This window comes from Staurois parvus, unplaced genomic scaffold (genome assembly GCF_062004578.1).
Source record: "Staurois parvus isolate SC_StPar_1 unplaced genomic scaffold, SC_StPar_1.0 ptg000019l, whole genome shotgun sequence".
In the NCBI taxonomy this organism is placed as follows: Eukaryota; Metazoa; Chordata; class Amphibia; order Anura; family Ranidae; genus Staurois; species Staurois parvus.
In genome coordinates, this window is record NW_028317815.1 from 26,153,083 (window position 1) to 26,174,620 (window position 21,538).

General features: G+C 47.7%; 1 protein-coding gene across 1 annotated transcript in view; it reads right to left on the minus strand.

Annotated features, from left to right (window-relative positions):
• SEMA3E (semaphorin 3E) overlaps nucleotides 1–21,538 on the minus strand; it is a 188,605-nt gene that overhangs the window by 16,810 nt on the left and 150,257 nt on the right. Inside the window, exons 10-11 of the mRNA XM_089685944.1 lie at nucleotides 3,742–3,886; nucleotides 1,099–1,321 (exon numbers count right to left, since the gene is read on the minus strand). Coding sequence (XP_089542070.1) covers nucleotides 1,099–1,321; nucleotides 3,742–3,886 — 368 coding nt within the window. The remainder of the gene's footprint in view (nucleotides 1–1,098; nucleotides 1,322–3,741; nucleotides 3,887–21,538) is intronic.

The window sequence follows — 21,538 nt, forward strand, 5'->3', positions numbered from 1 at the left end:
TCCCTGAGCTCTGTACTCTAGTTGTGCAGTGTGTGATGACAGATCCCTGCCCCCTGCCTTCTACTGCCATGAAATAGCCTTTGTTCTGTATGTTCTTGAAGGATCTAGAGAAGGCTACAGATAAAGAGGTACAACTTATGTTGTAGGATTTGTTTTACTTCTGTGTATCACTTGGGGCTAGTCACTTCAGTGGGTATGTGTAAAGGTTTACAACCACTTTAAATAAAATATTGTAAATGTTCTTGGACCAGGCAAACTTGTGTGTGGCTCATATTATTACATGTGATAAGTAACATTGCGTAGATGTACTACATGATGCAGACCTAATGTTAATTTTAAATGTGAGCACCTTGCCCATGTATGATGCAGAGGCATTGATTTGTTGTTTGGCCACTCTCTGACTTTTCTAAACATTGGTTTACTACTGTGCTAGGTATAGTCTGTGTGGTGACTATACCTTTGAAAGCAGAAGGTGTACCCCTTCTCTGAAAGACCCAGAAGAGGGACACATCTCTTCTCCTAGAAAAGGAAGCGTGGGACTGATTTATTAACGGGGTAGAGGCTGTTCATCTTGCAAAGTGTATGTTCACATTATAAAATGAATGTTAGTAATAAAAGAACCTGTGTTCACTTTGAATGTCCAATCATGTGCAATAAAAAATAAATTAGGATTTTGCTAGCACATGATTAGGTATTCAAACCAAAACAGTATTGCATTGTTTACTAACAATCAAAAGCCTCTGCACCTTTAATAAATAATCCTCAATGTCCTAACTTGGTAATTAAACCAGACACCAAAAAACCAAGCAGACTGCCATAAGCGTCTTATTATAAAGTCATGGTATTCTCTGTAAACTATGTTTTCCCTGTTATAAATGTCTAGTGTAAAAAAAAAACATAAATTACTTAATATATATAATTTCAGTTCAAAGACTACAAGGTTTTTTTTTTTTTAAACATAATGGTTTTGGTTTATTTAATGTAAACCTCAATAGTAAATGTACTTCTTATCTACAAATAAGAAAATTGTGCAGACCTTTTAAAAATATAATATAAAGTAATATATCCAATTAATATCATATATAATAAGGATTTTACCTGTTCCTAGAAACATAACATGATATTGACCATCCTCTGCCTCCACTCTGTCTACAGCAATCTGTTTTAAGTTGTATTTTCCATCAGCCTTCACAAGTATAGGCCTTTTATGGACAGGTTTAATGGTCTCATACATCAGAGGGTGACTCCTAGCAAATCGTAAAGCCTCATCTGGATAATCCTTGGTAGTACCGTAATGACCTCCATTTACCTTGCTTGCACACTGGAAATCAGACAAGGAAAATAAAATGCTAGGTTTTTTTTAAAATATAAACCATATGACAAATATGTGAAACACAACTGTGAGCCAAACATTTTATATTTGTAAAAACACACTTATTCACATGCACATATTCTTTATACATTTCTTAATAATGTATTTTAATTATTATATTAAAATAAAGTTGTTTTCCAGTAAAAAGGACATGTGCACCTTGCTTCTCATTCTCATTTTCCCTGAATAAAAAAAGTAGAAGAGACCATGGTTCTAATTATCAATATTCACCTACAGAAAAAGTCTTCAATTTTTCTATAGTGTTCAGATATAATGGAACTCCAATAAACAAATACAAACAACAACAAATTGTATTAGCATCTTTTTGTTTGTTATAGATACAGAGGAATTCACTGTAAACTCATTGAGAGGTCTGGACTCAGAAGGACATTCATTTCTTCTGCATTAACTCCTACGTTAAGATGGTAAATATCTGAATTTTGATAAAATATTAAATCTGTGCAGGGTTAAAAATAAAAGTTATGGTCGTGCAAACTGATTTTGCATTGAACTTTTAGCTCCACATGCATTTAAAAATGGTGCTGTCACAACTATGAGGAGTTAGGCATATGGGCATCTCTTTAGCTTTCTTTTCATTCCTAAAATAAAAATACAGAAAAGAAGTTTAAAGCAAGTACAATAGGAGTGTTGTACTATGTACAAAATGCTTGCAGTAGCACACTTGACTCTATATACTGTGGCAGTTCAAGGCACTCCCACAGTGTGAATCAAGGTTACAACCAGGATTCTCAGCTAAACAGGTTGAGGGGCTCCAGGTGGTTTGCTAAATGCAGAGGAAACTGGCTTTCCAGTTTACTTGTTTGTTCGTAAAGTCCGTTTCAGGACCTTGGGCCTGGAGATTTCAAAGTGATTTGAGAGGGATAAAATCTTCAATCCTGGGTCCATGTTTTCTGAACCACAGCACACTAATTGTCCAGGTGTGTGCAGGGCTTTAAGTAATAACCTGACTAGGGTTCTCGGCTCCACCCTGGCAGACAGGAGGTCGTTGCCCAGGAGTCAAGAGAGTTCCACCGAGGAGAGGTGGGAGCCAGAGCAGCAAGGGGCTGCTAGCTGTGTACAAAGAGCCGTTTATAAAAGAGTCTGCGGGAGACAACTGTGAGCCTGAAGTGGAAGGCCAGAGCGGCAGAATTGTATGTACAAGCCAGGAGGTTAAATATCTGTGTTTGGAAGAGTAAAATACTGAAAACCCCTGTAAGGGAAATCTATGGTTTTGGACTTATGGAACTTTCTTTTAAATAAAATTGGGCAAAAAACGGCTGTTAAAAAAGAAGAAAGTGAGTGACTGTGTACTTTAAAGCTGTACCCTTGATGCTAGTTCTAACAATACATATATTCTGTGCATTGTTTTCAGGTTGAAAATTCTATTTTGTGTAACAGTGTTTGTTAAAAGTCTAAAAACGAACTAGTAGGCAGAAATCCAGATTAGTTCTGCAAAAAAACTGAAGTTATCAATCAAATATAGAGTTGCAATACAACTATTAAATTAGCTTTTCTCCAATGTACCATCAGACATCCACACCACACACCTGACAGCTGACTCATAGAAAGCATTTAAAACGTATAGACTATATGTCTGTAAATCATAGGAGCCACAAGTTGAACCCCCAACAAGGATTAGTGCAATGCGTTCTGTCAATACTTGGGTAATTACATATTCATTCCCTTCAACAATCACATTAATAATTCCAAGTTTAGAACTCCATGCAACAAACACAGAAACTGTTCCATAGTGAGATTTCATGGCTTAATTAGCAGTCACATGCAATTTGATTGCTGTTTGGCATTGCATTAGTTCGATGTGTCACGCCGTTCCACACTGAATAATTTAGCTCAGCTGGAGGCACAAAGAAATAGCATAAAATGATTGCAGAAAGCTGGTAGTTATTTTTGGCAGGTAACATGTCTTTTGTGAATTTAGTTCAAAATACATTATCTAGAGTAAGCTTGAAACACTTAAAGTAGAGTTATGGCCTTCCATTTAAAATATATGATGCAGCACTTATTTATCAATTCATCTGCAAATACCTATTGAGCCTGCCAGTCAAGTTCACCTAGGGCCACTTCCTCTGATGAGGTGGCAACTGTCTGCACTGCCTTTGAATTCAAGACAGTTGTCACTCTCATGTAGGTGGTGCCTGTTGCTGTCAGTTAAGTGCTTTTAGTTTCGCTTTAATGGCAAAAAACTGAGCCAAGCCTTGAATAAGGTACTGTGCCTTCATACATTGACCAGTTATGCCCTGGTCCTTCCTTGTGAGCATACGGGCCATGAAATGCTTCATGTAGGCTAGTCATATGGTAAACTCAAACTGCATAGCCTTTAAAAAAATTGCTGAAAAGCGAAAACTCACCGAGCCAGGCCTTGGATAAGGTACTCTGCCTTCATACATTGACCAATGATACTCTGGTCCTTCCTTGTGGGCATATGGGCCATGAAATGCTTCACGAATGCTAGCCATATGGTAAACACAAACTGCATAGCCTTTAAAAATATTGCTGAAAAAAAAAAACAAATGCATTAATAAATCAAGCATATTTGTACACATATAAGTTCATTGAAGAAAAAACATGGACATCAACAAGTCAAAGCTAAAAGGCATCACATGAAATTAAACCGATAGAATAACCATGAGTGGTACATCCCAATGGTGGTGATTAGAGATGAGCGAAGAAATGAAAAATTCGATTCGACTGATTCGGCGAATTCGTGGACAATATTCGATTCGAGTCGAATAAATTCGCTGTGAATTTAACTTAAAAAAGGGTGTTTCTAGGCTTCAGAGAGACTTAATATTAGTGCAGAACACTGTACCTTTAATTTAAATGCCCTTGGAGTCTGCTGGGGAAGAGAAATAATACTGTCAGTCAGTATGACATGCAGATGAGTGCCGTCGATCTTAGAATCACCGCACACTTCACTCATTTGGGCAGTCACGGGGCCAAAACCAGAGTGTGGAGCCACAGTGTGGCGGTGGAGGCAGCAGCAATGGGAGGCCATACAGCACCCTATGACAAAAATGGAAACCACCAGCAGTGTGAGGAGACCTGAAAGTGGCACATGGCAGAGTGTGGCGATAGAGACAGCAGCAATGGGAGGCCGTACAGGGACCCATGACACACTCTGGACCTGGCAGCAGCATGAGGAGGCGGTACAGGGGCCCATGACAGATTACGGGCCTGGCAGCAGCATGAGGAGTCGGTACAGGGGCCCATGGCAGATTACGGGCCTGGCAGCAGCAATGGGAGGCCGTACAGGGACCCATGACACACTCTGGACCTGGCAGCAGCATGGGGAGGCGGTACAGGGGCCCATGACAGATTACGGGCCTGGCAGCAGCATGAGGAGTCGGTACGGGGGCCCATGACACACTCTGGACCTGGCAGCAGCATGAGGAGGCGGTACAGGGGCGCATGACAGATTACGAGCCTGGCAGCAGCAACTTGGACAGGAGGACGTTCAGCTTCTGCACCGTCGGGTGCGTGCTCGCAAACTGTTGTCTCTTGGAAACGGATTCCAAGAAAGACTGCTGACGGAATCCGTGAAGAGGAGTAGCAGGAGAAGGAGCATCTGAACGAGCGGAATATGCCAACAAGCGACAACAGGGGCCCATGACAGATTACGGGCCTGGCAGCAGCATGAGGAGTCGGTACGGGGGCCCATGGCAGATTACGGGCCTGGCAGCAGCTATGGGAGGCCCGTAATCTGCCAGCACCCTATGACAAAAAATGGAACCCACCAGCAGTGTGAGGAGACCTGAAAGTGGCACATGGCAGAGTGTGGCGATGGAGACAGCAGCAATGGGAGGCCGTACAGGGACCCATGAGAGACTCTGGACCTGGCAGCAGCATGAGGAGGCGGTATAGGGGCCCATGGCAGATTAGGGGCCTGGCAGCAGCTATGGGAGGCCCGTAATCTGCCAGCACCCTATGACAAAAAATGGAACACACCAGCAGTGTGAGGAGACCTGAAAGTGGCACATGGCAGAGTGTGGCGATGGAGGCAGCAGCAATGGGAGGCCGTACAGGGACCCATGAGAGACTCTGGACTTGGCAGCAGCATGAGGAGGCGGTATAGGGGCCCATGGCAGATTAGGGGCCTGGCAGCAGCTATGGGAGGCCCGTAATCTGCCAGCACCCTATGACAAAAAATGGAACACACCAGCAGTGTGAGGAGACCTGAAAGTGGCACATGTTTGGGGCATGATTCATGGCGGATTTAGTCAGTTGTGTCAGGAACTGGTGGTTTGAAATCCAGACTAATCCACGCCTGATTCATTTTCACAAACGTGAGTCTCTCCACACTTTGGGTGGACAGTCGTGTCCTCCGCGGAGTTGCAATACCTCCTGCCGCACTAAACACGCGCTCCGATGCCACGCTACTGGCCGGGCATGACAGCCTTTCAAGGGCAAATTCAGCTAGTTGGGGCCAAAGGTCAAGTTTCGTTGCCCAGTAGTCAAGGGGATTGTCTACCTCGGTTGGCAGGGTGCTGTCCAAGTAGGCCTAAGCCTGTTGTTTGAGGTCCTGCTCCAGGTCCACCTGATGCTGCTGCTGCTGCTGCGGCTGGTTAGTAGTTTCCTCACTGCGCTGGTGAAGAAAGCTACTCATCATCGACTGCAGACTGAGGCAGCCGCTGCTGGTGGAGCTGCCACTGCTCCTACCACCCCACCCCTCCCCTGCTGCCATGGCAGCGGAACACGAGCGCACAGGGCCCACAGTGTCTGAGGATGGACGTTGGCGCAGACAGGCAGAGACCAGCTGACTACATAGGTGTTTTTTATAGTACGTTATTTTGGCCTCCCTCTCAGCAGGTGTGAAAAAGGCCACCATTTTTGAACGGTAGCGAGGGTCCAACAAGGTGGACAGCCAAAAGTCATCCCTCTGTCTGATGGTTATTATTCGGCTGTCGCTACGCAAGCAACCGAGCATGCTATGGGCCATTTGTGCCAAGGAATGCGAGGGACTCCCTGCCTCCATCTCCACAGCATACTGCCACGGTGCGTCTAGGTCCTCTGTCTCCTCTTCCTCCTCCTCTACCAGATGCTCCTGCTCCTCCACTCCTGTCCGCTGAGTGGAAAAACCACCCATTTCACTCAATAATTCCTGAGCACCAATGTCCTCCTCTACCTCCTCCTCTTCTTCCAGTCCTGCCCCCACAGGGGCCATGTGGCGTTGAGATCTGTGCGCCACGTCTACCGCACCCTGACCAGCCATTGTTAACAGCATTTGTTCCAGGACGTGCAACAGAGGAATGACGTCGTTCATCCCATAGTCCTGCCGACTCACGAATAGCGTGGCCTCCTCAAAGGGCCTGAGCAAGCGCAGGTGTCACGCATGAGCTGCCAATGGCTGACATCTAAGTTACACAGGGAGTACCTTTATCTGCTTTTAACATCAGGAAATCTGTGATGGCCTTTTGCTGTTCGTAAAGGCGGTCTAACATATGTAGGGTTGAATTCCACCTTGTTGCAACGTCACAGCATGAGGAGTCGGTATAGGGGCCCATGGCAGATTAGGGGCCTGGCAGCAGTTATGGGAGGCCCATAATCTGCCAGCACCCTATGACAAAAAATGGAACACACCAGCAGTGTGAGGAGACCTGAAAGTGGCACATGGCAGAGTGTGGCGATGGAGACAGCAGCAATGGGAGGCCGTACAGGGACCCATGAGAGACTCTGGACCTGGCAGCAGCATGAGGAGGCGGTATATAGGGGCCTACGGCAGATTAGGGGCCTGGCAGCAGCTATAGGAGGCCCGTAATCTGCCAGCACCCTATGTCAAAAAATTCAACACACCAGCAGTGTGTGAGGAGACCTGAAAGTGGCACATGGCAGAGTGTGGCGATGGAGACAGCAGCAATGGGAGGCCGTACAGGGACCCATGACAGACTCTGGACTTGGCAGCAGCATGAGGAGGCGGTATATAGGGGCTTATGGCAGATTAGGGGCCTGGCAGCAGCTATAGGAGGCCCGTAATCTGCCAGCACCCTATGTCAAAAAATTCAACACACCAGCAGTGTGAGGAGACCTGAAAGTGGCACATGGCAGAGTGTGGCGATGGAGACAGCAGCAATGGGAGGCCGTACAGGGACCCATGACAGACTCTGAACTTGGCAGCAGCATGAGGAGGCGGTATATAGGGGCCCATGGCAGATTAGGGGCCTGGCAGCAGCTATAGGAGGCCCGTAATCTGCCAGCACCCTATGTCAAAAAATTCAACACACCAGCAGTGTGTGAGGAGAAATGAAAGTGGCACATGGCAGAGTGTGGCGATGGAGACAGCAGCAATGGGAGGCCGTACAGGGACCCATGACAGACTCTGGACTTGGCAGCAGCATGAGGAGGCGGTATATAGGGGCCCATGGCAGATTAGGGGCCTGGCAGCAGCTATAGGAGGCCCGTAATCTGCCAGCACCCTATGTCAAAAAATTCAACACACCAGCAGTGTGAGGAGACCTGAAAGTGGCACATGGCAGAGTGTGGCGATGGAGACAGCAGCAATGGGAGGCCGTACAGGGACCCATGACAGACTCTGGACTTGGCAGCAGCATGAGGAGGCGGTATATAGGGGCCCATGGCAGATTAGGGGCCTGGCAGCAGCTATGGGAGGCCCGTAATCTGCCAGCACCCTATGTCAAAAAATTCTACACACCAGCAGTGTGTGAGGAGACCTGAAAGTGGCACATGGCAGAGTGTGGCGATGGAGACAGCAGCAATGGGAGGCCGTACAGGGACCCATGACAGACTCTGGACTTGGCAGCAGCATGAGGAGGCGGTATATAGGGGCCCATGGCAGATTAGGGGCCTGGCAGCAGCTATGGGAGGCCCGTAATCTGCCAGCACCCTATGTCAAAAAATTCAACACACCAGCAGTGTGTGAGGAGACCTGAAAGTGGCACATGGCAGAGTGTGGCGATGGAGACAGCAGCAATGGGAGGCCGTACAGGGACCCATGACAGACTCTGGACTTGGCAGCAGCATGAGGAGGCGGTATATAGGGGCCCATGGCAGATTAGGGGCCTGGCAGCAGCTATGGGAGGCCCGTAATCTGCCAGCACCCTATGTCAAAAAATTCAACACACCAGCAGTGTGTGAGGAGACCTGAAAGTGGCACATGGCAGAGTGTGGCGATGGAGACAGCAGCAATGGGAGGCCGTACAGGGACCCATGAGAGACTCTGGACCTGGCAGCAGCATGAGGAGGCGGTATATAGGGGCCTATGGCAGATTAGGGGCCTGGCAGCAGCTATAGGAGGCCCGTAATCTGCCAGCACCCTATGTCAAAAAATTCAACACACCAGCAGTGTGTGAGGAGAAATGAAAGTGGCACATGGCAGAGTGTGGCGATGGAGACAGCAGCAATGGGAGGCCGTACAGGGACCCATGACAGACTCTGGACTTGGCAGCAGCATGAGGAGGCGGTATATAGGGGCCTATGGCAGATTAGGGGCCTGGCAGCAGCTATGGGAGGCCCGTAATCTGCCAGCACCCTATGTCAAAAAATTCAACACACCAGCAGTGTGTGAGGAGACCTGAAAGTGGCACATGGCAGAGTGTGGCGATGGAGACAGCAGCAATGGGAGGCCGTACAGGGACCCATGAGAGACTCTGGACCTGGCAGCAGCATGAGGAGGCGGTATATAGGGGCCTATGGCAGATTAGGGGCCTGGCAGCAGCTATAGGAGGCCCGTAATCTGCCAGCACCCTATGTCAAAAAATTCAACACACCAGCAGTGTGTGAGGAGAAATGAAAGTGGCACATGGCAGAGTGTGGCGATGGAGACAGCAGCAATGGGAGGCCGTACAGGGACCCATGACAGACTCTGGACTTGGCAGCAGCATGAGGAGGCGGTATATAGGGGCCCATGGCAGATTAGGGGCCTGGCAGCAGCTATAGGAGGCCCGTAATCTGCCAGCACCCTATGTCAAAAAATTCAACACACCAGCAGTGTGAGGAGACCTGAAAGTGGCACATGGCAGAGTGTGGCGATGGAGACAGCAGCAATGGGAGGCCGTACAGGGACCCATGACAGACTCTGGACTTGGCAGCAGCATGAGGAGGCGGTATATAGGGGCCCATGGCAGATTAGGGGCCTGGCAGCAGCTATGGGAGGCCCGTAATCTGCCAGCACCCTATGTCAAAAAATTCTACACACCAGCAGTGTGTGAGGAGACCTGAAAGTGGCACATGGCAGAGTGTGGCGATGGAGACAGCAGCAATGGGAGGCCGTACAGGGACCCATGACAGACTCTGGACTTGGCAGCAGCATGAGGAGGCGGTATATAGGGGCCCATGGCAGATTAGGGGCCTGGCAGCAGCTATGGGAGGCCCGTAATCTGCCTGCACCCTATGTCAAAAAATTTAACACACCAGCAGTGTGAAGAGACCTGAAAGTGGCACATGGCAGCAGAGTGTGGCGATGGAGACAGCAGCAATGGGAGGCCGTACAGGGACCATGACAGACTCTGGACTTGGCAGCAGCATGAGGAGGCGGTATATAGGGGCCCATGGCAGATTAGGGGCCTGGCAGCAGCTATGTGAGGCCCGTAATCTGCCTGCACCCTATGTCAAAAAATTTAACACACCAGCAGTGTGAAGAGACCTGAAAGTGGCACATGGCAGCAGAGTGTGGCGATGGAGACAGCAGCAATGGGAGGCCGTACAGGGACCATGACAGACTCTGGACTTGGCAGCAGCATGAGGAGGCGGTATATAGGGGCCCATGGCAGATTAGGGGCCTGCCAGCAGCTATGTGAGGCCCGTAATCTGCCTGCACCCTATGTCAAAAAATTTAACACACCAGCAGTGTGAAGAGACCTGAAAGTGGCACATGGCAGAGTGTGGCGATGGAGACAGCAGCAATGGGAGGCCGTACAGGGACCCATGAGAGACTCTAGACTTGGCAGCAGCATGAGGAGGCGGTATATAGGGGCCCATGGCAGATTAGGGGCCTGGCAGCAGCTATGTGAGGCCCGTAATCTGCCTGCACCCTATGTCAAAAAATTAAACACACCAGCAGTGTGAAGAGACCTGAAAGTGGCACATGGCAGAGTGTGGCGATGGAGACAGCAGCAATGGGAGGCCGTACAGGGACCATGACAGACTCTGGACTTGGCAGCAGCATGAGGAGGCGGTATATAGGGGCCCATGGCAGATTAGGGGCCTGGCAGCAGCTATGTGAGGCCCGTAATCTGCCTGCACCCTATGTCAAAAAATTTAACACACCAGCAGTGTGAAGAGACCTGAAAGTGGCACATGGCAGCAGAGTGTGGCGATGGAGACAGCAGCAATGGGAGGCCGTACAGGGACCCATGAGAGACTCTGGACTTGGCAGCAGCATGAGGAGGCGGTATATAGGGGCCCATGGCAGATTAGGGGCCTGGCAGCAGCTATGTGAGGCCCGTAATCTGCCTGCACCCTATGTCAAAAAATTTAACACACCAGCAGTGTGAAGAGACCTGAAAGTGGCACATGGCAGCAGACTGTGGCGATGGAGACAGCAGCAATGGGAGGCCGTACAGGGACCATGACAGACTCTGGACTTGGCAGCAGCATGAGGAGGCGGTATATAGGGGCCCATGGCAGATTAGGGGCCTGGCAGCAGCTATGTGAGGCCCGTAATCTGCCTGCACCCTATGTCAAAAAATTTAACACACCAGCAGTGTGAAGAGACCTGAAAGTGGCACATGGCAGCAGAGTGTGGCGATGGAGACAGCAGCAATGGGAGGCCGTACAGGGACCATGACAGACTCTGGACTTGGCAGCAGCATGAGGAGGCGGTATATAGGGGCCCATGGCAGATTAGGGGCCTGGCAGCAGCTATGTGAGGCCCGTAATCTGCCTGCACCCTATGTCAAAAAATTTAACACACCAGCAGTGTGAAGAGACCTGAAAGTGGCACATGGCAGCAGAGTGTGGCGATGGAGACAGCAGCAATGGGAGGCCGTACAGGGACCCATGACAGACTCTGGACTTGGCAGCAGCATGAGGAGGCGGTATATAGGGGCCCATGGCAGATTAGGGGCCTGGCAGCAGCTATAGGAGGCCCGTAATCTGCCTGCACCCTATGTCAAAAAATTTAACACACCAGCAGTGTGAGGAGACCTGAAAGTGGCACATGTTTGAGGCATGATTCATGGCGGATTTAGTCAGTTGTGTCAGGAACTGGTGGTTTGAAATCCAGACTAATCCACGCCTGATTCATTTTCACAAACGTGAGTCTCTCCACACTTTGGGTGGACAGTCGTGTCCTCCGCGGAGTTACAATACCTCCTGCCGCACTAAACACGCGCTCCGATGCCACGCTACTGGCCGGGCATGACAGCCTTTCAAGGGCAAATTCAGCTAGTTGGGGCCAAAGGTCAAGTTTCGTTGCCCAGTAGTCAAGGGGATTGTCTACCTCGGTTGGCAGGGTGCTGTCCAAGTAGGCCCAAGCCTGTTGTTTGAGCTCCTGCTCCAGGTCCACCTGATGCTGCTGCTGCTGCTGCGGCTGGTTAGTAGTTTCCTCACTGCGCTGGTGAAGAAAGCTACTCATCATCGACTGCAGACTGAGGCAGCCGCTGCTGGTGGAGCTGCCACTGCTCCTACCACCCCACCCCTCCCCTGCTGCCATGCCAGCGGAACGTGAGCGCACAGGGCCCACAGTGTCTGAGGATGGACGTTGGCGCACAAAGGCAGAGACCAACTGACTACATAGGTGGTTTTTATAGTACGTAATTTTGGCCTCCCTCTCAGCAGGTGTGAAAAAGGCCACCATTTTGGACCGGTAGCGAGGGTCCAACAAGGTGGACAGCCAAAAGTCATCCCTCTGTCTGATGGTTATTATTCGGCTGTCGCTACGCAAGCAACCGAGCATGCTATGGGCCATTTGTGCCAAGGAATGCGAGGGACTCCCTGCCTCCATCTCCACAGCATACTGCCACGGTGCGTCTGGGTCCTCTGTCTCCTCCTCCTCCTCCTCTACCAGATGCTCCTGCTCCTCCACTCCTGTCCGCTGAGTGGAAAAACCACCCATTTCACTCAATAATTCCTGAGCACAAATGTCCTCCTCTACCTCCTCCTCTTCTTCCTGTCCTGCCCCCACAGGGGTCATGTGGCGTTGAGATCTGTGCGCCACGTCTACCGCACCCTGACCAGCCATTGTTAACAGCATTTGTTCCAGGACGTGCAACAGAGGAATGACGTCGTTCATCCCATAGTCCTGCCGACTCACGAATAGCGTGGCCTCCTCAAAGGGCCTGAGCAAGCGGCAGGTGTCACGCATGAGCTGCCAATGGCTGACATCTAAGTTACACAGGGGAGTACCTTTATCCGCTTGTAACATCAGGAAATCGGTGATGGCCTTTCGCTGCTCGTAAAGGCGGTCTAACATGTGTAGGGTTGAATTCCACCTTGTTGCAACGTCGCAGATCAGGCGATGCTGTGGAATTCCGTTCTGCCGCTGCAGCTCAATGAGGGTGTTCTTTGCGGTGTAGGAATGGCTGAAATGCATGCACAGTTTACGTGACATTTTAAGGATGTCTTGCAGTGGGATGGTGGATTTTAGGAACCGCTTGACAACCAGATTGAACACGTGAGCCATGCATGGCGCATGGCACAACCTTCCTTGACGCAGAGCAGACACCATGTTCTTTCCGTTGTCAGTCAACATGGTTCCGATTTTTAGTTTGCGCGGAGACAGCCATCTGTCGATTTCTCTGTTCATTACACTCAGCAGTTCCTCCCCTGTGTGACTACGTTCGCCAAGGCATACCAGGTGCAGCACAGCGTGACACCGTTGCGCCCTGCACATGTGATATGCCGGTCGGGTAATGGGACTTGGCACGGGGGTGGCGGCTGAGGACACGGCGGAAAAAGAGGTGGTAGAGGCGGACATGCTTGCTGGACCAAGGACGTGCAAACGTGGAGGCAAAAGCGTCGTGACCTGTCCAAGTTGCTGGTGCGGCTGTGCCGGCACCACGTTCACCCAGTGGGCCGTAAATGACATGTACTGTCCCTGACCGTAGTTACAGCTCCACACGTCGGCGCTGCCGTGCACTTTGGCAGAGACCGACATGCTCAAAGACTGGCCCACCATCTCTTCTACATGTGAATGCAGGGCTGGCACTGCCTTTTGGGCAAAGAAATGACGGCTTGGCACTCTCCACCGCGGCGCGGCACAAGCCATCATTTCTCGGAAAGGTGCTGAGTCCACCAGTTGGAAAGGGAGGGACTGCAGCACCAGCAACTTGGACAGGAGGACGTTCAGCTTTTGCACCGTCGGGTGCGTGCTCGCAAACTGTTGTCTCTTGGATACGGATTCCAAGAAAGACTGTTGACGGAATCCGAGAAGAGGAGTAGCAGGAGAAGGAGCATCTGAACGAGCGGAAGATGCCAATGAGCGACAACTCCCCTCAGCAGAGGTGTTGGAGCCTTGACTGGCTGATAGAGGGCGATTGACGACGTCGGGTGACGGAGCAAGTAACGGAGCGGGTGATGGAGCGGGGGCTGGGGCAGGCAGAACCGCCGTATGTTTATCACGGTTTTCCCAGGCCACCGAATGGTGACGCTGCATATGCTGACGCAACGCTGTAGTCCCAACATGGGCCCCCTGGCCACGCTTGCATTTCTGGCCACATAGTCGACATACGGCTACGTTTACTTCCTCGGGCGGCTTGAGGAAAAATTGCCACACCACCGAGTAGGAAACTTTGCCCCCGCTACTCTTCACTGGCTGACTGCTACTTCCTCCGTGCGCACCGGCACCACTACTGGCCGTGGTGGTAGGCTGCAGTGGAGCTGGTGCTCTACTCCGTGGACGTTTGGCTCCACTGACACTGATGCGACCCTGCTGCTGTCTCCTGGGCAACCCACCGACTGTTTTGCTCGCTGCCAAGCTGCCACCCTCTTCTCCTGATGATGCGGAAGAAATTGCCTGATGACGACGAGGCTGCCAAGTGCGATCAACCTCCTCATCATCAAGTAGGGTCTCCGCCTCACTACTAGCCCCCTCGGCTGCGTCTGGGTCAGGAGACAGACCTGTCTCTAGACCGGCTACCGAGCCACTCTCCTCGCCAGTACTTGTTCGCTTGGCTGCTGAAAAGGCCGATGTCTCCCCCCGTTCCTGACCGCCCTCTGTTAGCTCTTCCTCACTGTACAGTGGGGCTGAGCCCACAGCATGCGATACTTCGCTTGGTGAGGGAACAGCAAAGGACAGGGGCAGGTAGAGGACACGTGATTTCAGTGGGCTTGGTCCCGGGCCATGCCAACTAACGGTTGTGTCTGACGTACCCACCGACCGTTGGCTGTAGGTGTCAGAGGTGACCTGGGAAGAGGAAGACGACCGAGCCAACCAATCAATGACGGCAGGGTTGTCGGTGGAGACACGACCGCTGGATGACACCGGGAGCACTGGCCTCTGGCTGCGAATACTGCTGCCTCGACCCCTTCCTCTGCTGCCACGTCTGCTCGCTCCTAAAACATTGCCTCCTCTGCCACTCCTCTGCATGTTGTCTGACATACTATTTAATTCAACGATTAGGTGTCCCTGAGTAACAATTCTCTGGCACTCAGTAACAATTCTGTCTGTCCCTGAGTATGAATTCTGTGGCCCTGAGTAACAATTCTGTGTCTGTGCGAGTAACAATTCTGTGTCTGTGCGAGTAACAATTCTGTGTCTGTGCAAGTAACAATTTTGTGTCTGTGCGAGTAACAATTCTCTGGCACTCAGTAACAATTCTGTCTGTCCCTGAGTAACAATTCTCTGGCACTCAGTAACAATTCTGTCTGTCCCTGAGTAACAATTCTCTGGCACTCAGTAACAATTCTGTCTGTCCCTGAGTATGAATTCTGTGGCCCTGAGTAACAATTCTGTGTCTGTGCGAGTAACAATTCTGTGTCTGTGCAAGTAACAATTTTGTGTCTGTGCGAGTAACAATTCTCTGGCACTCAGTAACAATTCTGTCTGTCCCTGAGTAACAATTCTCTGGCACTCAGTAACAATTCTGTCTGTCCCTGAGTAACAATTCTCTGGCACTCAGTAACAATTCTGTCTGTCCCTGAGTATGAATTCTGTGGCCCTGAGTAACAATTCTGTGTCTGTGCGAGTAACAATTCTGTGTCTGTGCAAGTAACAATTTTGTGTCTGTGCGAGTAACAATTCTCTGGCACTCAGTAACAATTCTGTCTGTCCCTGAGTAACAATTCTCTGGCACTCAGTAACAATTCTGTCTGTCCCTGAGTAACAATTCTCTGGCACTCAGTAACAATTCTGTCTGTCCCTGAGTAACAATTCTCTGGCACTCAGTAACAATTCTGTCTGTCCCTGAGTAACAATTCTCTGGCGCTCAGTAACAATTCTGTCTGTCCCTGAGTATGAATTCTGTGGCCCTGAGTAACAATTCTGTGTCTGTGCGAGTAACAATTCTGTGTCTGTGCAAGTAACAATTTTGTGTCTGTGCGAGTAACAATTCTCTGGCACTCAGTAACAATTCTGTCTGTCCCTGAGTAACAATTCTCTGGCACTCAGTAACAATTCTGTCTGTCCCTGAGTAACAATTCTCTGGCACTCAGTAACAATTCTGTCTGTCCCTGAGTATGAATTCTGTGGCCCTGAGTAACAATTCTGTGTCTGCGCGAGTAACAATTCTGTGTCTGTGCAAGTAACAATTTTGTGTCTGTGCGAGTAACAATTCTCTGGCACTCAGTAACAATTCTGTCTGTCCCTGAGTAACAATTCTCTGGCACTCAGTAACAATTCTGTCTGTCCCTGAGTAACAATTCTCTGGCACTCAGTAACAATTCTGTCTGTCCCTGAGTAACAATTCTCTGGCACTCAGTAACAATTCTGTCTGTCCCTGAGTAACAATTCTCTGGCACTCAGTAACAATTCTGTCTGTCCCTGAGTAACAATTCTCTGGCACTCAGTAACAATTCTGTCTGTCCCTGAGTAACAATTCTCTGGCACTCAGTAACAATTCTGTCTGTCCCTGAGTAACAATTCTCTGGCACTCAGTAACAATTCTGTCTATCCCTGAGTATGAATTCTGTGGCCCTGAGTAACAATTCTGTGTCTGTGCGAGTAACAATTCTGTGTCTGTGCAAGTAACAATTTTGTGTCTGTGCGAGTAACAATTCTCTGGCACTCAGTAACAATTCTGTCTGTCCCTGAGTAACAATTCTCTGGCACTCAGTAACAATTCTGTCTGTCCCTGAGTAACAATTCTCTGGCACTCAGTAACAATTCTGTCTGTCCCTGAGTATGAATTCTGTGGCCCTGAGTAACAATTCTGTGTCTGTGCGAGTAACAATTCTGTGTCTGTGCAAGTAACAATTTTGTGTCTGTGCGAGTAACAATTCTCTGGCACTCAGTAACAATTCTGTCTGTCCCTGAGTAACAATTCTCTGGCACTCAGTAACAATTCTGTCTGTCCCTGAGTAACAATTCTCTGGCACTCAGTAACAATTCTGTCTGTCCCTGAGTATGAATTCTGTGGCCCTGAGTAACAATTCTGTGTCTGTGCGAGTAACAATTCTGTGTCTGTGCAAGTAACAATTTTGTGTCTGTGCGAGTAACAATTCTCTGGCACTCAGTAACAATTCTGTCTGTCCCTGAGTAACAATTCTCTGGCACTCAGTAACAATTCTGTCTGTCCCTGAGTAACAATTCTCTGGCACTCAGTAACAATTCTGTCTGTCCCTGAGTAACAATTCTCTGGCACTCAGTAACAATTCTGTCTGTCCCTGAGTAACAATTCTCTGGCGCTCAGTAACAATTCTGTCTGTCCCTGAGTATGAATTCTGTGGCCCTGAGTAACAATTCTGTGTCTGTGCGAGTAACAATTCTGTGTCTGTGCAAGTAACAATTTTGTGTCTGTGCGAGTAACAATTCTCTGGCACTCAGTAACAATTCTGTCTGTCCCTGAGTAACAATTCTCTGGCACTCAGTAACAATTCTGTCTGTCCCTGAGTAACAATTCTCTGGCACTCAGTAACAATTCTGTCTGTCCCTGAGTATGAATTCTGTGGCCCTGAGTAACAATTCTGTGTCTGCGCGAGTAACAATTCTGTGTCTGTGCAAGTAACAATTTTGTGTCTGTGCGAGTAACAATTCTCTGGCACTCAGTAACAATTCTGTCTGTCCCTGAGTAACAATTCTCTGGCACTCAGTAACAATTCTGTCTGTCCCTGAGTAACAATTCTCTGGCACTCAGTAACAATTCTGTCTGTCCCTGAGTAACAATTCTCTGGCACTCAGTAACAATTCTGTCTGTCCCTGAGTAACAATTCTCTGGCACTCAGTAACAATTCTGTCTGTCCCTGAGTAACAATTCTCTGGCACTCAGTAACAATTCTGTCTGTCCCTGAGTAACAATTCTCTGGCACTCAGTAACAATTCTGTCTGTCCCTGAGTAACAATTCTGTCTGTCCCTGAGAATGAATTCTGTGGCCCTGAGTAAGAATTCTCTGGCACTCAGTAACAATTCTGTCTGTCCCTGAGTAACAATTCTCTGGCACTCAGTAACAATTCTGTCTGTCCCTGAGTAAAAATTCTGTGGCCCTAATAACGTTTCTGTGGCCCTAAGTAACAATTCTCTGGCACTGAGTAACAATTCTGTCTGTCCCTGAGTATGAATTCTGTGGCCCTAACTAGCGTTTCTTTGTCCCTAAATAACGATTCTGTGGCCCTCATTAACAAGTCTGTGTCCCTGAGTAATGGTTCTCTGTCCCTAAGTAACTTCTCTCTGTCCCCAATTCTCGTTTCTGTGGCCCTAACTCTGTCCCTGTCCCTAGTACAGAGCGGTCTGCCTCTGTTCAATGACTGCAGGCAAATGAAGATTTCCAAAATGGCCGCTATATATACCTCGACCATTACACAGTGCTGGCTGGCTGGCTGCTGATTGGCTGATGCGATCACATGTCGTTGAGGAATGCATTATGGGGCAGCGCGCCTTGTCTGCGCGCCTTCCCCGACATCCCCGCTCCGTCGCCGCACATGTCAGCCGCCATTTTCGGAAAAATTTCGATTCGCGCGTCCGAATTAGGCTGTTTTTCGGATTCGGCACGAATCGAAATTTTTCCGATATTCGACTCGAATTCCACTTCGGATACTTCGATTCGCTCATCTCTAGTGGTGATTAATGGCAATTTCCCGGATGGTCTAAAGTTGTGAAGGGTGTGTCCCAGACTCTGTCCTGGAACCAATTCTGTTTAACTTGTCAATAAATTATATAAAGGTATATGTATAGTTCAGGTATATATATAGTATATATGTATAGTAGAGGTATATGTATAGTTCACTTGCAGTGTTTGCTGATGTACACAGCTAAGCAGGGCAAGAACTTCACAACTTTCATAAAAAGAAAAAAACGCTTGGTCTTTTTTCTGCCATCATCTTCCATGTTTCTGTGTTTCAACAGCATATAACAACTTTGCATGAACACCTAGTTAAAATAGCTGGGTGGACAGCTACAGTATGTCTCAGAAAAGATTTAATATTAAAAAAATGTAAAGTAATGAACCTGGGAGTTAAAAATGCATATGCAAGTTATGCATTAGGGGGAGAACACCTTGGGGAATCAAGGATGGAAAAGGATCTGGGGGTCCTGGTAGATGACAGACTCAACAATAGCATGCAATGGCAAGCTGCAGTAATCAAGGCTAGCAGGCTATTAACAAGCAATCAGAAGGGTATTTACTCTAGTGGTAAAATTATAATTCTACTACTTTTCTAAACTGGTTCAGCCACATCTAAATGATGTGCTCCAGTTTTGGTCACCAATCTTGAGGAAAGATGTACTTGAACTGGAAAGAGTCCTAAGAAGGGCCACAAAGCTAATGAGAGAGATGGAGATCTCGGTTATGAGGACCAACTACAAACACTAAACTTATTCTCCCTGGAAAACAGGCTTTAAGAGAGGATATGATGGAAATATACAAATCTTTGTATGGTGACTCTAGCATTAGGAGGAACCTATTTAATATTGGGTCTTTAAAGAAGACACTTGGCCATACAATGTAGATTGACAAAGAATGGTTAAACCGTAAACAGTTTGTGGTGTCATTAAGGAGTTTGGATAAACACAAAACACTTTTAGATGTGTTTCTTAATAAACAAAGTGTACAGGGATATTGAAAATGGTAGTGAAACACACACACGCACATTCATCCAGGTTGAACTATATGGACTGCGGTCTTTATTCAACCTTACCAACTACAGTATGTAAGTATGTATGCCCACACACTTATCTGAATTTTATATAATTTATGTGATTCATTTGGATGACCTTTTGACTCCATTTCTGTGTAAATATCACATTATAGGAAGATATTCAATTGATTTATCAAAGTTTGTTGGTTGAATGCCAGATTAGAAATCACTGATAATATAAGATCACTCATCAAAATGTGAAAGATTAAAGAAGTGAAAGAAACATGTTATGCAAGATCCTTTGTATCCATCTTTCTGTGTAACTGATCATAAGAAGAAAACATTGTACCAATGCCTGCTTTGTATTCATTTAACATTTCCCCAACCCCCCCCCCCATATGACTACTTTTGCAATCATTAATCAATTAAACCAAATCAAAGAAAGAATCAGGATCATATAAATGCAAAAAATAAGCAAAAATAATACACGGTGGATGCAAAGTAATATGACATTGGCCTAATGGAATTGCCTCTATAGCACACTTAAATACTTGACTTCTAAACCAGGAGTAGAGAATTGGACACACGTTTGAGACTTGTGTGCATACCATTCAGCTGGTATTATCCTATTCTGTCTAGTCACTTTAAAAATACTTGCATCAACCTATAGGTGATATGGTTTACAGAGCCATGCTATAAAACTGTATAATCAAAGAATAAAATGGTGAGCGCAAGACAAAAAAGGCAAAAGTAAAGCAGCTAGCACAACGTGGCAAACCCTCTGTCTCCACCAAAACAAAACACTATAATATCAATGTGCAGCACTAATAAAAATGTGTATTATAATCAATGATGACCAGTGTGGCAGTAAAAGAGAAAGGAAACATCATAAAAAAGAAATAGAGAATAGTGAATACTTCAATGAAGGAACAAAATGGATGGTATAACAAATGTAAATATATAAGTCCTCTAAATATGATAATAGTCCCAAAAAGTGACTTCTGTGACTTCTGCATTGCATCTCCACCATAATGCACTCACCAGAATTAAGTAGCAAGCAAGCCCAGAGCGGAATGACACTAAGGGGTGTTCTTGCTTGTTCCTCCTGCCGGTGATCTGGTTGAAGGTGGGATCTCTCCAGAAGCCAGTGATACACCAAATGAACAATCAAAAGTAGAGTAGCCAAGTCTCCATCTCCAGCCCACCGTGAACCAAGGAAAGGGATTCCTCCAAGCTCATAGATGGTTGCTATCTTTTTATTAAAACATACTACACTATATGATACTGTCTCCGGGCTCAGTCTATGAGCTTGCCCTCTAGGAGGAATCCCTTTCCTTGGTTCGCCATGGGCTGGAGATGGAGACTTGGCTGAAGGAACAAGCAGGAACACCCCTTAGTGTCATTCCGCTCTAGGCTTGCTTGCTACTTACTTCTGGTGAGTGCATTATGGTGGAGGTGCAGTGCAGAAGTCACAGAAGTCACTACATTTTGTTGATTTGATCACATCACTATTTTTGGGACTATTATGATATTTAGAGGACTTATATATTTTCATTTGTTATTTGTTATACCATCCATTTTGTTTCTTCATTGGAGTATTCACTATTCTCTATGATCATGCTATAAAACTACTTGGGCACCTATACATATTAAATACCCATACCAGAGGCCTTTTTTTCAGCCAGAATGTTGCACCACTATTTACTCTCACTTGTAACATAGAAGCCTGGGTGAGCTGCAGTCTTGTTTTCTGACTGGGCTACCAAACTATTGCCAAGCAGCTTGGTGAGAAGGTGACAACAACTGGTGCAATCATTCGCAAATGGAAGAAACAGAAAACAACTGTCAGTCTCCCTAGGTCTGGTGCACTCTCACATCGTGGAGTGTCAATGATCAGGAGAACAGTGAGGAATCATCCCAGAACTACACGTGAGGACCTTGACAATGATCTCCAGGCAGCTGGGACCACAGTCACCAAGAAAACAATTGGTAACACACTACGCCGACAAGGATTTAAATCCTGC